The sequence below is a fragment of the Cynocephalus volans genome, chromosome 15, assembly GCF_027409185.1.
Source record: "Cynocephalus volans isolate mCynVol1 chromosome 15, mCynVol1.pri, whole genome shotgun sequence".
NCBI lineage: Eukaryota > Metazoa > Chordata > Mammalia > Dermoptera > Cynocephalidae > Cynocephalus > Cynocephalus volans.
The window spans coordinates 46,810,414-46,827,724 of NC_084474.1; the positions used below are offsets into that span (position 1 = coordinate 46,810,414).

The following is a 17,311-nucleotide window of genomic DNA, read 5'->3' on the forward strand; positions in this document are numbered from 1 at the left end:
TGTGCAGAATATCACGAAAGTAAAATTACTAAAAATGTGTGTACATAAAATAATTTGAAGGTTTAAAGTTTAAAAAATCATATAAGTAGTCATCACATAAAAAATCAGACACTTTTTAAAAATTTCTTTACATTTTTTACAGCTTATTATTGATTCTATTTTGAGTTGTAGGTGAAAACTCTCTGTGGAGGAATAAGGAAATAGGGATCCAAATGGAGGACTGACTCATGGGCTCAGAACTGAGCTTGAGTAGCTGGATAGAGATAGAATTCAGATCTACAAAAACTTAATAATATGGATGAGTCACCAAAACACATAGCATACCAGATAGGTATGGAAGAGGTGAGGTAATTCATTAGCTGCTAAACTGTGCTCGACACTGATGTATTTTCTATAAGGAGGAAGAGTTTATGTGTTCCCTACTTAAAGTCAACTTTGGAGTTAGTTTGTGTTTGGGGACTGTGAATGCCAAATAGGGAATGGAGCAAGTAGGACCACCCAATGTTAAAAAAAAAAAAAATAGGGGACCAAGAGCTAATCTATTGATAAACTGTAACAACCAGCATTTGGGTCTTTAATAGAAATTGTAACAGAAATTGTCACACTGTTGGGCCTTATTCTAACCAATGCAACTATTTACTGATCTATGTTATTAATTTCCATTTGATATGTTTTCAAAGCTATAAATGTAGCCCCAGGAAATAACTAAGCATTTGGAAAGGCTGGCTTATAATAATAGATGATGTTGTGGGAGAGTAAATATGCTTTAAAAATAGAACCAGATGGTACCCAAATTTTTGGTTGCTCTGATGAATCCTGACCTCCAGTCTGTGTGGTTTTTTAAGTGGCAGGGAGCAGGATCCTTAGTTCCCTATTCCATATTAAACCATGTAGGTTGGTTCAGAGGAATTAAACTTAGAAAGCTTTTGGTGAGGTCTTATTTTGCCATGCTCAGTCAGGTTTAGTTAGCATTTGGGGATGAGTAAGACTCTGAGTCATCATAGGAAGTTGAAATAATGGTCATAAATTTGCAGCCTTATTTTGTATAGGATTAAATATATAATGTAATAGATTAGAAAGGAAAAAGACACTGTGTACAAATAGAAGACTCAAATGGCTGTCTATTCAACTGTATAAGGGGAAAACATCTCAGTTCCCTAACCTATAAGATGACAGGCTAGGGATGATCTTATAATAAATAATAACTCAGTATTAAATTTGTAGAAGATGAATCTGAACATGAGAATCATTTAAAATATATTTTCTCTTTTACTCCAGAATGTTTGTTTCAGCTACATAAAAAGAATTTTACATTTGCTTCCAAGGGCTCAGCTTTCCAAAACAGCCCATTATTAAGAATCACTCAAGCTCACTATAGATAAGTAATACAGACAAAGGATAAGTGTTTCTAGTAAAAAAAAAAAAAAAAAAAAAAAAGCTCTTTGGAGAGGTTTCAACCTTATCTGAAAAAAATGCACCCTCACTCCCCTCAGCTCCAAATTCTATGCTATTTTCAGACTACAAAGAAGTTCATAATACTTTCATTTGTGTGTGAAATTCAATTATGTTTTTGAAGATTTTTAAAGTTATAACACAGCTATTGAGACAGAAAGAAATCAATTTAGAATTGTATGCATAGGCAAAGTGATGCAGGTTATTTGGGAGAAAAGAGAGTTTGAAAATTTAGTTAGTCTACTCTTTGATAAGTGTGGTATTTGTGATTAGAAAATACAACTTTCTGGATTTCACAAATTATTTTGCTTTTAAGGATATTTTTGCAGCACTAAGCATAGAAATGCCAACTATAATACAATATCTTGTTGCAAATTGTAATTTCAAGTGGTTATAACTTTGGAATTCCAACCAAAAGAGAATTAGTGTTTCTTGCAATCTTTTGAAATGTTCCCAAGAACTAAGTTGGCCCTGATTTTTTAGCTTGTGCAATAAGTGGACTCTTGTAAATAAAATTATAATGATCTTTACAGTGGTTGATCTAAAAGTGGCATTGGCAGTGTTGTTTGATTCAGTCATTTTAACATTAAGGTTTGAAAGCCTTATGTAGTTATAAACTACATTAGTTATTTTTATAGCAATGCTAGAAAACAGAATATTGTTGGGAATAACCAAAAATCTGCAAACAATTGCTCATAACATTATTACATTAAATGAGAAAACAGTGGGATATTATGGCATGGTTTTGAACCATCACATCAACTAACTATTTACAGATCATAAATAGAGTGTTTGTTGGGGATTGAACTAAGGGTTGGCAGTGTCTGGAAATAAAAGAATGAACATTTCTCCACTTCTATTGTTGAGAGTCTAATGGATCCAGGATTTGTTTCTGTATTTCTGGGCTTCTATTTACCACTTCTTAAATAATATATTCTTGCTGAGAGATTTGGTTACAGGAATGTTGTAGAATAAGATTATGAAGAACTTAGTAATCATGAGAGAGATGAAACCCACCTCTTTTGTTTCCTGTTTCTCTTTCAGGGCATATGGGTTAGTACATATGTATTTACAATATGCTTTGCTGCCAATGTGGGGCTGCTGTTTGGTGTTGTCTGTACCATAGCTATAGTTATAGGACGCTTCCCAAGGTAAGATCTTATTTAAATGCTGTGTTTATTCTGAACCAGCAGCACAACATATGGTGTTGCCAGTTACTTTAATTTCTGTGTAACATATAGTACTAAAATCTCATGTTTCACTTACTGTCAGAGAATTACAGACAAATAGATAAATGCTTTGTTTACATATGATATGTAACACTGTTGGTCTTAATGAAGAAAAATATCCTACTGATTATAAAATAGAATATATAAAATATATTAAATAAATCCCTTAACCATAAACTGCATCACAGAGATTTTTTTTTTAAATTACATGAAAAGAAATAGTATCTAATGATACACAAACCATATAGCAATGTAATCATTTGGAAAGTTAAATAACTTTAGAAAATTTTATTTTTCAGAAGCCAGATTAATTTATATATATATAAATTTAAATTATATATATATACACACACACAGGTGTATATATATAATTTTATAATTTATTGAGGAATACACTCCTTTTCTTTTTTTTATTAAACATCATTAAACATTTTAGGAATATGTTATTTTACAAATACTTTCAAGGGAAGGATAAGAAAGTGTGTAGAATATTCCTAAAAATGTTAAGTTTTATTCTATAGATTCTATCTTTATAGTATCTATATATGCAGATTTAGTATTATCTGATCCTGTCTTGCCATTGATTCCCTCTTTCCCTCCTTTCCTCTAAAATAAGATTTTATCACATACTGTGTACTCTCTAGCCCCTTCTCTTTTATAATTCTTCTTACCAATTCTTGTCTTGTAGCTTGGAGATATGGGGCTGTGGGAACACAAGTGAGATGAACTGCATTTGTTAATCTCTATTCAGATGCCTCTGTGGTTACTCTCTATTCCTGAATATTCCAGAGATATAGATTTACTAATGTTTTATGAACAAGTGGGTTATAGGACCTAAACCATGTTGGATATGTTCTATTGTTAAGATGAAATGACTTATCTTTTTTGTTTCTTCATCTTAATATAGTGATTAGGAAATGACTTGTTTTATTTTTTATCTGCCTTAATTTTAGAGCAAAGACTCTTAGTATAAAAAACATGAAAGAAATGGAATTTAAAGTGAAGACAGAAATGGATGGTGTAAGTTTAGTTTCTTTTTTCCTTTGTTAACTGCAGTTAATCATTTTTGTGGGTGAGATAACTTCAAGATATCATAAGAAGCAGATAAATTATGACATTTAAAAACATGATAATTCTACTTTTAATTAGTATATATATATATATATGTGATCACCACACATGTGGCAATGGACATGCAACAACTTAATAGAACAAAAGAAAATCTCTTTGGATTTAGCAATCAGATAGGACCATATATATCACAGTTCATAGAACTGCAGTTTTCAGAGAATCATGGCTCGGATTAGTTCATGCAATTGGAAACCTCTTTTCCATTACTAAGTTGCATAAAGTAATCAGACCAAACTAATAGTCTTTATGAATTAAGTGATGAAGGAAGATAAGGCATAAAGCAAAGTTGGATTATGGTATTTTTTGTGTGTGTTTTTGTTTTTTTAAACTCAGCAGGGGTAATTAATTCCAATGGTTGTAGAATGCCAATGGGATTGGTTTCTTGCATAGTGGACACCTTTTTAAGGAAATAACTTATATAAATTGGCTTGCACTGCCCATGCTTAAGGGAGCGAATTGATTGTGTTTAAGTTCTAGTTTCTCTTTCTAAGGAATGACCAAAACAGTTTAAAGTGAGGGAAAAAAATGTTGACTTGACTTTTTTTGCCAAGTTTTAAAAATTGCCCTCACTTTGAACCTGCTTTGTAAATACTTGGTTAACCTTTTCTCCTTTATTTTTCACATTCACTTGTTTCAGTACCTCATGATTCCCTTCAGAACAGAGAGAACAGGCCTCCCAGCAGAAGGACCCATGGCAGGGTATTTCCAAGTAGGAGGTAGCATCAGGAGTCCTTCTGTGACACCCAGGAAAATGGCTTGTGTTTTTAAAAGTATGGAAAGATTTTCTTCAAAGAGAAATAGTTCAGAGCCTTTGACAGCATTCCAGGCTTAAGTTTTTCACCAAATCTGCCTTTCTTTTCTTTTCTTAAATTTCCATGGGAATTTAGTGCTTGTGGACAGTCTCAGATGGACTCTCCAGGCCCTTGAAGTCCAATGTGTGTTCACACCTCATGTACACCTCCACTAGCCTTTGCTTTGAGACAGAATTTGACTTTAGGTTTGACTATTTTTTAGCTTAAAAAACACTGGCTAATAAATTATGTCTGATCCTTACCTTCATCTTGGGCTTAGCACATGGGGAAGTGAATGAGCGGATTTATATGAAGATGAAAATGCTACAAATTTCTCCGTAGTTTTAAACCTTGATTGGTTCCAGTCTAGTCATTGACCTGAATAACAACTGTCATTTGGAAATATTAATTTTATTAGACTATTATACCTCACTAGTTATTTAATATTTTATGTCAAAAATAAGAGGGGAAAAACTATGAGCAAGATTTGAACATAAACTGTGGAATTTTTAACTAACTTAAAGCAAAATAATCTGTCCTTCCTCTCTTCTATTCATTCCTTCTTCCACCCCTGCTTCCTGGGAATCCCCCAGGCCTAATTTGAGAGACATCTATCCACTCAGCGAATTCAACCGCAATGAAAATTTATTTTCTGGAACAATTTAAATCTCTTTTCTTTAACAAATACATATTTTTTTTCATACTGTCTCAACTTAAAACAACATATTGGCACAATCATGTGGTATGATTACTGGGTCAGTCTAAGGTTTGGTGCTTTGTGATGACTAAATATGACAAGCTTAAGAATTAATGTTTTATTTTTGTTTTAAGGTTTACTCTTGATTAAAAATTATCAACTTAAAGTTTTTGCTTTCTTGAGTTATTTGCTGCAAATCTATTCACTTCCCAGAGTTTATTTAATTTTGCAGCTATAGAAACATTTTGAGATTATCTAGTTTGAACATTAACCTAATTTAAAAAATGAAGAAACTGAGAAGGTTAAATGAATTATACAGATTAACATACCTAATATTTTCTTTCTTTCATCTTTCTTTCTTCTGCCGCTATGAGTCACTATTCTTTGCATCTCTCTGTGCAACCACTAAAGCCTGAGGAGTATTGCTTTACTTAGTTGGTAAGGAGTTATCATTTCATGGAATTTAACATCCTCTTAATTTGTAGGTCAAACACCTGTCCCAAAGGTCACAGAGAAGATGGTGTTAGTTGCACACACCACCAAGTGCAGCCAGTACAGGAGTTCTTCAAAATGTTCATGGAAAGATGTGGAGGATACTAACATTTATGAAGCAAATGTATTTCACAGGGCCTAGTTTCCAAAGCCCTGTAAGTTTCAGGTTGAACCTAACTTTTTAAAATTACATATAGAAATGTTAACCTTGCAAAGACAGGAAACGTTCCCCAGGCTAAAGTCTCTGTTGTGGATACAGAATTGTAACACAGCAAAGTTGCTGGCTCTCAAGGACTGACATCCTTGAGAGCAGGTTAACCTACTGATTGATATGATAAGAAAGTTGCTTTATTGTTATGTAAAAATACTGAGGAAACTGCTGTAGGAAAACACAGTATTTGCTAAGAACAAGCTTTTATTGGTGGATCGACTTAACCTTTTGCAAATTGCATTATGGAATGTCACTTTGTTATTTCACTTATGTTACCAGCCTCTATTGTTAAACTATACTTAACCATAACTCCACCTATGTTCTTTTTCTGTAACTTTCTGGCTTGAAGAATGAATACTGAGACAAAACCCCAGTTCAGTGTTAATTTCCCAAAGGAGGAATGACTCTCTCTTGAGGGTTCCAGGAAATTAACCCCTTCGGGGTGTCACACTGCTCAGAAGAAATGGGCTTTGAGTAATCCTTTTTGCATCTCCGCCACCCTGTGTGAGGCAAAGCAACAGAAAGATTTGTATTATCTTTTGGTTCTATTTTTCCACAAACTTTTTGAAGTATCCTTATAATATCTGGGCAGATGGCCAAAGCGGACACCTTTTGTGTTGAAACTTTTCCTTTTACTTTTCTGCATCTCTCACCTACATTCTGGCAATGCAGTGTAACCCAGGCATGCCAAAAGTGAAACTATATGCCTGATACTACCTCCTGTTCTCTTTATTCCACTTGACTATTGGTCACTTGTAAAGTTATATTTCAGCTGAAAGAAAGCTATGTCATTAGAGGTAAATGGCTGACAGTTGACCCTTTAGGACACATTTTCATTTTTAAAAAATACTGATGGTCAAGTGAATTAATTTTCAATTGATATAGATTGAATAGAAGAGGTAGTTTGGGGAGGACAGGTATTCCTGGTATTCTTGGGATATGCTAGGCTATTGCCTCCCCAAAACACTGTTAGTAGGAATAAGGACCACTTTCTGAAGAGCTGCAACCTTGCTTCAAGTTTACTAATGTTTCTTAGTAAAGAGGAAGAACATATTTTTTGCTAAGAAGTGTGATAGGACATTATGGTCTCTAAATGAATTTTAATAATGAAAATGTTATTTAAGGGATTGCTTCCATAATTGAGTAACATTTGTACTTGTAAGATTTAGATTCATTGGATATGGTTATTCACTTTTATTTAATTCAGGGTTCTCAGTCTATTTCTCCTTTTTCTTCAAAAGGAAACCCTCCAGCAGATTAAAATCATCTCAATAAACAACCCACTTGTATTCCTGAATGCTAAGAAATTTTATACCGATCTAATGAACATAATCCAAAAGGAAAATGCCAGCAACCAGCCATTTGATGATATCAGCAAGGTAGGACCAGCAGTTTTATGATTAGAATGTCATACTGCAGGTAACCTTATATCATAATACTAAAAAATGTATCTAGTAGTACTTTCTCAATGAGTTTGGAGATGTCTGTCCTCAGCAAAACCTAATATTGTATTATATTTTTTATTTGGCTCTTGTAGTTAACTTTTAGATTCTCACTGTCTTGTTCATTCATTCATAGCATACCTAATGGACATGTGTACCACCTACTATAACCCCAAGAAAAATAAATAAGGCAAATCACTTAATTTAAGGCATCTTTTTATCCAGGTCCTAACAACAGCAAAAAAACATTAGATCTAATTCTAAAAGAAATAGAATATTATAAATGACTTCAGAGAAACATAAACTGTTGCCATCATCATGATAACATTATGATAAAATCCCAGCATTCTTTATCTCCATAAGTAAAGTTATCAACAAAGATACTGAATCAAATGTACATGAGTATGGTTTAATTTAACTGAGCTATCTACCATCATCTAAAACCATAAGCCCTCTGCAATGTTAACACCATGGACTTTGAAGCTAAGCTGCCACTTACTAGCTGTGGGAACTTAACTGAGTTCTTGAATCTTTATTCTGCAGTTTCCTCATCTGTAATTGAGATTTTTAAATGAGTTAATATATGCAAAGCACTTAGAACAGACTTTACAGTATCGGTCATCCAGGATACCACGTTACGTTTAGTTGTCATATGTCCTTAGGCTCCTCTTGGCTGTGACAGTTTCCCAAACTTTCCTTTTTGATGACCTTGACGGTACTCAGTAGTACTGGTCAGGTATTTTGTAGAATACCCCTCTGTTGGAATTTGGTGTTTTTCTCATGGTAAGACTGGGGTTATGGGTTTTGGGGAGGAAAACCACAGAGGTAAAGGGCCCTTATCATCACATCACATCCAGGTACCTACTACCAAGCATGATTTGTTACTGTTGGTGTTGGCCTTGATCACCTGGCTCAGGTAGTGTTTGTCAGGTTTCACTACTATAAAGTTACCCTGTTTTTCTTCTTTCCATACTGTGCTCTTTGGAAGGAAGGCAATATGCACAGTCCACACTTATAGAACAGGGAGTTATGGTCCACCTCCTGGAAGGAGGGTATCTACATAAATGATTTGGAATTAGTCTGCACAGGAAATTTCAGACAAGGTATTGCTAAGAGGAGAGAGTGGAAACTCATACTGGTTAAATGTCTAACTTAATTAACACCAGCCCCACAATGTAAGTGGCACTAGCCTGAATGTTATATAAAAGAAGTTTGAGACTTAGGAATGTAAAGTAGCCTGGTGAAAATTGTATGGCTGATAACTGTCAGAGCCAGACTTAAAACATGTGAACTTTGACATGGGGTATTAAGAGGAGAAAATAGAGGTTTTCTAGTGAGACTTTAAGATGAAAACCAGTTTCATGATAGGGGCAATATAATGTAGTGGTTGGGAGAATGAGGTTTGGAGTTGGAAGGGCGTGGGCTTTCATTCTAGCCCAGGCTCATACTAGCTTTGAGACTTTGGTCAAGTTATTTAACCTTTCTTATCTTTAACTCCCATAGGTGGAAAATGAGATTAGTAACTTCATAGGATTGTTCTGAGGATAAAATGATTAATGTAAAATCCTTGGTATATAGTAAATACTGAAAAATTATCAGTTGTTATCATCATCATCAACAACAACAAAAATAACAATAATACATGACTTGAGAAGCGGCATGTGATCTCATTAGAGGCATCGATTATTGTCAGAGAAGGTTAACTGCAAGATACAGAGCCATTTTCATTTCCAGAATTTCCATAAATCAAGAATGTTACTCTGGCATTTTCATGGAGCTCCACATGAACAGTTAACTCTTGTGTAATATGAAATATATGATTGGTGGCTCCCCCTCTGAGAATGCTCTGTTAAGGAGGTTAATTCTGATTGGATATGCTACATGAAAAGCACATACAAAAGTTTAATTTCTGATTGAAAATCAAAAAACAGTCTTGCAGAAAATGTTCTAGAGAAGACAGTCTGACTTGATAACACAAATTATCTACTGAACTAATACATATTTAAAACTAGTTATTTTATTATTTCAAAGTTTATTGTATACATCCTACTGAAAACAAGGCTAACGAAAAATAATTATTGGAGACTAGTTTTTTGTTATTCATTATGGAGAAAAGAATAATGTGCTTTTTTTCCTCAGAGATATGAAATTTTATGACATTTTTCTTCTTTACGTTTGTTTCCATTTCAGTGTGAACAAAACACCTTGCTCAGTTCTCTGTCCAATGGCAACTGCAATGGTGAGTGAGCTCCAAGGAAAAGCAAACCCTAGTGTCCTGACTTGAATGTAGACCAAGAATGAAACCTTCTTCCCCTTTTCCTCATCCCCCTCTGCTCCCTTCTCTGTCTTCCTCCTCCCTCTTCTTTTTCTTTACTTATAACAAATGTTTGAACAGTAGACTGAAATTGTTGGTGTTACATGTAGTTTCTATATGGATTAGAATTTTCTCCCAAATATCATGTCTTTGAACGCACTTTGGATTTCCACCCCAAACAAGGCAATGATTTAAAGCAATTCCATGTGCATGTTTACCTGAAAAACAAAAATCAGATAACAGGAACAAATGTTTTGATGGTGGGTGCCTGTTAAATTATCTGGGTCAGTGTTTACCCCCTAGAAGTTTAATTATTCTTCTGTTGAAAACTCATGAGTTGATGTGACTTTGTCTCAGAATAGAGAAAATTAAAAGACACACCAAAAAGTGATATACTACTGTTAAGTATGAATGAAAAACGTTATGATAAAATTGCAACTAAATGATAATAAAAAGGGCAGAACTGAAACAAATCTGCGTATTTATCTTTTAATTTGATATTTACTAAGATGAAAACATCAGAAATAGTTTAATTATTTATTATTGTGGCTTTTATTTAATGTAAATGGTTATAAAAAACTCTGAATTTGTTTTATATTTAGCTAGTTTCTTCTAACCAGGTGGAAATAAAAGTTATTTTTATAGGAAGTCTTTGAGAAATATTTGTTTTATCTTTTATTTTGATTTTTTTGGGAAATAATTTTAGTTCCAAATTTATTAGATTTTTTTTTAAAGCATCACTAGTATCATGACATCTATTAATTTAAATATATACTTTAAAATAAGCATTTTTTTAAAGCATGGAGCTAAATAAATGACATGATTTATAAAAGAATGAAATGGCCCCATACACATTTCTGTTATTAAGTCACAAATTTGAGAAAATAAGTCAATGCTGAAAATTCAGAATGAAAACTGGATTATTTTTTAAAAAATGACTTTTTAAAATAAAGGGAAGTCAGTTATAAACATTTTTTAAAAAGTAATGGCATGGTTTTTACCTCATTTCTCAAGTCTAACTCTTTCTCTCTTCCCGTTGACTTTCTACTTTCATTTATCATTATTTCCCAAGGAATTTGGCTTTTGTTTCTGTTATGGCTTTATCACTAAAGACATAAAGCTAATAGATGGTCAATTAATGAATAAACGGAAGGAAAGAAGCAAGCAAGGGAGGGAGAACAGGAAAAGAAGACAGAATTAATGAAATCCAAATCATTATCTTTACCTAGATAGTAAATCCCTATCAGGTTTATAAGGGATAGTATGGAATATGGTGTAAGGGTCACTATTTGGTATGAGATCAAAAGAAACAAGAGAGTATTTTTTTTTTTTAAGCTTCTATTGCAATGAATGTGAGCATGATTCAGAAACATCTTGTTAAAGGTTTGGCAAAGGGGGAACTAGTCTGAGAAACCTGATTAGCATATTCATCTTTGGATCGGGATCCAGTTGGACGCCAGGCTTGGGGTGTTATATTCTCCTTCAGGTGGATGGCTAGGAGAGACTGTATGACTGTTATTTCTCTCTGATCACCCTACATTGCCCATGATGACAATTTCAATACATTGCAAATAATGGGAATTATATATGCAGGTTTCCGGCCAAGATGAAATTTAGGTAAAAATATTTAACAGAAAGAAATTTACAACAAAAAGTTAGTCCCAAAGCTACCATATACTTGGACATTAGAAAATACTTTTTGCAATTACCTTTAGTTCAAAGAAGAGGTTGTACTGAGAATTAGAGAAAAAAGTTAATTAAATTATAAGGAAAATGCTGTATGTCAAAACTTATGGGGTATAGGTAAAGCAGTACTTAAGGAAAATCTATATCCTAAACTGTATATATTAGAAAAGAAGGCTAAAAATTAATGATCTAATCATCTATATCAAGAAGTTAAATAATGCAAAATGAATCTAATAAAAGTAGAAAGGAAGAAATAATAAAGATAGACATAGAAATCAGTGAGGCAAAAAACAAAGATACAATCAAGATCAAAAAATCCCAAATTTGGTTCTTTGAAAAGAATAAGAAAATTATTAAACATAAGACAAGACCAACTAAGAAAAAAAAAAAACATAAGGCACAAGATATTTAAAAATATATATATATATTTATATATAAGTACAGATCCTATGAAAGTATGAAAGATGGGAGCATTATCGGTATCTTGATAGCAAAAGAAAATTTAGATCATATGGACAAATTCTTAGTAACATACAATTTTACAAGACTAATTCAAAAAGTTAAAGAAAAATTTCCACAAACTCCCTACAACCATTAACAGAATTAAATCATTAGTCCAAAATCTTTCCATACAAAATAATGCCATAATTTTGTCTTCATTAGTGAATTCTACCATAAGGGAAAAAATTCCAAACTAGAAAGTGGAGGAATAAATTAATACAACTAATGTTGTAAGCCTGGCATAACCTTGAAAACTGTGCATGATATGGTCAGAAGAAGAAAAAAAAGGCCAGTTCTGTTCATGAACTCACATTTTGCACAAAAACTTAGGCTCACTGTCTATCTGTATGTATTTACATATAAGTCTATATACTAGGGTACTTTTAAAAATTTGTGGAAAAATTAAAAGATAATACAAATCTTTCAAGAACTTTTTGAAGACCCCTCATATATGTGTACATAAATATAATGCATTATGTCCAGATTAAAGAATCACTCATTTGATAATCTCATAAGACGTAGAAAAAGCATATGATTGAAATAATATGTGTTCATGATAAAAACTCTTAGCTATAGAATTAGCATGGTAACTACCAGAACTGCTATTCAGCACTGTATTGGCAGACCTAACCAGTGTAGTAAGGAAAGAAAAAGAAATAAAACACATAGGATTGGAAAAAAAATAAACTTTTATCTTTTGGATGTGAAATAATTGTGCATGTAAAATATCAAAAGAATTAATATACTATATTTGAACAATTAATCAGAAACTTTAGCAAGTTTCCTGAAATTCATAATCAATATAAAAATCAGTTGATTTTAGTACACAAGCATCAAAGAGAAAATAAATAAAAGCTGCCATTTGCAGTATCTTTAAAAAATATCAAATCTTAGAAGTGAATTTAAATAAAGATGTGTAGACCTACACAGGATGAAGGTGTAAAACTTTATTATAAGACATTAAAAATACCTGAAATACTTAAGTAAATGGTATTTATACATAAATGGAAGGAAATACAATGTCCATTGATTAAAATACTCAATATTAACAAGATGTCAGTTCTCAAATTAACTTATAGATTTGCCTTTAATCCAAATTAAAATTACATTAGAGCATTTCAATGACATTTCACAAGCTCATTTAAATTTTTTTGTAAAACTGCAAATGGCCAAGAATAGGCAAGACACTCTTGAAATACATGAGCAGTGGGGAGGGCATGTTCTCTTAGTTATCAAGATGTGTCATAAGTTCTAATAATCAATGCAATGTGGAATTGGATCAGAAATAGATTAGAACAGTTTAGTAGGGCAGGTAGAAAACCCAGAGGGAGAAAAACTCTCACATACACTGGCATTTGATTTATGACAAAAGTGACACTGCAGAGTAGTGGGGAAAGACAGTCTTGTTAATAAATGATGTAGAGACAATCATGTATTCATAATAAATGAAATTACCCCACACCATACCCTCACATCAGTACCAGGTGGATCAAACGCCTAAACATAGCACACAAAATATAGATTTAAAAGAGAATACAGGAGAATATTTTGAAGACCTGGGAGTATGTACATTTTTAAAAACAAAAGAAATATAAAGCATTAAGCACAAAGGAAATGATTATTAAACTTCAGAAGATTATTACGAGCTTTTGTTTACCAAAAAGTAACATATAAAACATGAAAAGATAAGCCATAGTGGCAGAAGACAGATGTAATATATAAGATGGAGAAAGGTTTGCATTCTTCCACAAATCAATGAATAAAAAAGGGCAGACTATCCAATAGAAAAATGGGCAGAAGCCATGAATAGGCATTTCACAAAAAGACATATTTTCTAAGTTATCAGTAAACATATGAGAATATGTTTGACTTCACTATTATTCATAGTTATTATTGGGGAAATGCAAATTGATTAATAACAAATAACACTGTGTGTGTATATATATATATAATATAAAAAATATTTATATATATATAGTTGGTAAGAATTTAAAAATCTGACAATACTGAGGACTAGTGAGAATGCAGGGCAACAAGAAGGCTCTTACAATGTTGGTGGGAGTATAAACTATTACAACCACCTTGGAAAACAGTTTGGCAGTATTTTTTAGAGTTGAAGATATATATATCCCGTGACTAATAATTCTTCTCCTAGTTATACACCCTAAAGAAATGATAGCTTATGTGCAGCAAAGTACACAAACAAAAACATTCACGACAGCATTGTTTGTAACTATGCAAACCTGGAAACAACTCACATACCCAATAAAAGCAGACAAATATACATTACAGTATATTTATACAACTGAGTCTTTATTTATTATATTTGTTATGTGGTATACTTATACAATAATGAAAATTGGGTAAATCTTATAATCATAACTTTGGAAGAAGAAAGCAAGACAAAGGAAAACATATTGTAAAATACCAATTTCATTCATATAAACTTTTAAAAAAAGGAAAACTGAGTTATATTAATTTTCACACTTCTATAGACAATAAAAAACAAAACTCTTAATATTTGTACCTGAAAACACATAAAAGATTCTTTGTGGTTTCATTGTTTGTAATCTCCCCCAAACTGGAAAGAAGCAAAATACCTATTAACAATACAATAAATAAATAATATGCAAAATGTTTATATAAGAGGATAAAATACATATTATAATATCTATGGTACTGCAGTATATAATATATTGTACATAAATATACAACATATAGAATAGAACAGTGTAGAATAGAAGCATCTGATCAACTGTATCGACCCACACCAACACGGATGCAGCTTAGATGTCAGCTTCTCTGGTCTTTTCTAACTTCTTGCAAAAAATTTACTTTCTCCTGACTTGTGCTTGCACAGAATATTTAGATAATTCTGGTATAGGACTTATTTTAATAACTTCTTGAGTGTCTTACTCTCCTGCTAGCTTGAAAACTTTTAAGGGAGTTCTTACCTCTGCATCCCTAGACTAGGCCCACCTTGCACAGAATCGTAGCTGATGGGCCATCACCATTGCTGTGTCCTGGTGACACTCTTTGGCACCCAGTGGCCCTGTGATAGTAGTCAGAAGTAGTTGATTAGAATATTTCTTCTCACATCTGCCTCTTCTCTTCTCTTCAGACGCTCCGAAATCTCTGAGGTCCTCTTAATTCTCTTTTGTTAAGAAACACCATCCTGCTCTACCTCCCCATGCTTTAAATACTAAGGTTATGTTCTTGATTTCATCTTTCAGTTATTAAAACCTGTAACTCTTGGTTTTATGAACTTTACATTTTCACTTCTGTGACTCTGATTCTGTCCTTAATCACGTTCAACATGAGCGTGTTCAAAATGAAATGCTTCTTCTGCTATGAGACATGCTGGTTTTATTCCATAGATAGAAAATATTCAGTTTTTGTGTGCTCATGCCAGACAGAAAAAGTGATCAAGGCACATCTTCGTATGAGCCCAGCTAGCCTCAGAATCTTCTCAACATGGTGCTACAAGAAGTTACTGCAAATGGTTGGAATTGACACGCAGCTGAGATCTAACTGCCATCGCAGCTTTATTTTATTCTGTGACATAATGAGAGATTAAATCATCTTTAGTGTTAAAATTCCCTTCTATGTTTAATAAATTGTGATGGTTTCCTTTTGAGGATCAAGTACCCACTCCTAAAACACTTCCTTATTCTTTCAAATTGCTTTCCCTTTCACTACATGTTGTGCAAGTCCGTTATTCCAGCCAGACAAATCAATTCATGGCCCCAGCATCTAACTTAATCATTCCTGGCTCTACGCCTTTATTTGGATTCTCATGACTAGAACCATCTCCCTTTTCTGCCAACTACATCTTATACTTTCTTTGAGGTTTAATAGAGAAGTAAAATAAGTGGAAGAGACACACTCCTTTGCAATCCTATTAGGCAGAAAAAAAGTCAACTAGATACATAGAAAAGAATATACAGTGAAGTGTGGCCTGAAATTTAATATCTTCAGCTGTAAAGTGGAGTTCATGGTAAAAGTATAACAAGGAAACTACCACATGCTACTCTCAGTCATATATGGCCTTATATGGTTACAGAGGTGTTTTATTTGTGCATATATTCCTCCTAATTGGATACTTAAGTCAAATAATGCATTTTTCATTTCCATTGCATTATTTTTTCATTGGTCCAATGAACACTTAATATTCTAACGCATTTCACAGGGCAATCTTCTCAATAATTCTAAAATAGATAATAGGTAAATACTGTACTTTTCATTTTGAAATAGGTAATAGAACACTCTTCGTTTTACTGGTGAAGACATTGAGGCCGTGGGATTAACTAACTTGCTGTACATCTTGCAGTTAGTTAGGCACAGAGGCAGGAAATCGAGTTCCTGTTGAAGTGAGGCACATGTACAGGAAAGGGTATTTAAAGCTGGGGTTCAGGAGTGTTGGTCTGAATGCAGTCTGCAGGGAGACAAGCAAGAAGGGTAGGGTGGTGAGAGTGTAAAGAAAAGAAGCCTCTATCTTCCTCTTCTTTAATCACAAGTTTATGAAAATGAAGAGGTTGAACTCAAAAGAAAACAGAGAAGATGGACTCAGCAGTGTAATGAACACAGGCTGGCACTGTCTGGGTGTTGGGGGAAGGGAGAAGCCAATACAAATGATGATTCATAAGTTTTGAAACTCTCAAACTAAGACTAAAAGGGACCCCAGGAAAGTGGCTAAAAGGGAAGATGAGTTGTTTGGAGGATGGTAAATTTAAGTTAATGTGATGTCATCCAGGAGACATTCAGTAGGTTTTGGGGAATACAGAATAGATCTGGCAGTGACCAAAGCAAGGGGAAAAATAAACTGAGAAAGTGGGCAAGAGGGAAGAGAATTAAAAATGTCCCTCTCCCAAACTGTCCTTTCCGAAGAGGAAGATTTGCAGTTGAGCACATGATAGAATAATCGAACAAGCTTCATCAATTGTAGAATGGAAATCATGGTGTTTTTTGGAATGAACATAAAAATTGCTCAACTTGTGAAGAAATCTTCCATTGCCATGTTTAGTAGCACCATGATTTGTAGTTCCCAAAGCATTTCAGTCACCTTATGCCAATACCAAGAGACACCCTGTTGAGGTCCTTCTTAGTGTTATGATTTGCCAGGCCCACCTCCACCACCTACTCACCTACTTATCTACTCATCCTCCAGATCTCAGCTTGTGCAGCACATTCTTCCTTTCATTCCTGCATTAATTCATGTCCTGTTTACTCAGCAAATCTTTCTTATATTTATTGAACATTTACTAAATCCTGGACACAATAATTAGTGCTGCATATTCAAGGATGAAGAAAGTAGGCATGATTTCTGCCATCAAGGCCCTGAAGTCTAAACAAGCTCCTGCCCTCC

General features: G+C 33.4%; 1 protein-coding gene across 1 annotated transcript in view; it reads left to right on the forward strand.

The window, feature by feature from the left end:
- The window catches only part of SLC26A7 (solute carrier family 26 member 7), a 132,794-nt gene that overhangs the window by 104,708 nt on the left and 10,775 nt on the right, over nt 1–17,311 (forward strand). The window contains exons 11-14 of the mRNA XM_063079905.1: nt 2,497–2,603; nt 3,635–3,701; nt 7,245–7,382; nt 9,636–9,684. Coding sequence (XP_062935975.1) covers nt 2,497–2,603; nt 3,635–3,701; nt 7,245–7,382; nt 9,636–9,684 — 361 coding nt within the window. The remainder of the gene's footprint in view (nt 1–2,496; nt 2,604–3,634; nt 3,702–7,244; nt 7,383–9,635; nt 9,685–17,311) is intronic.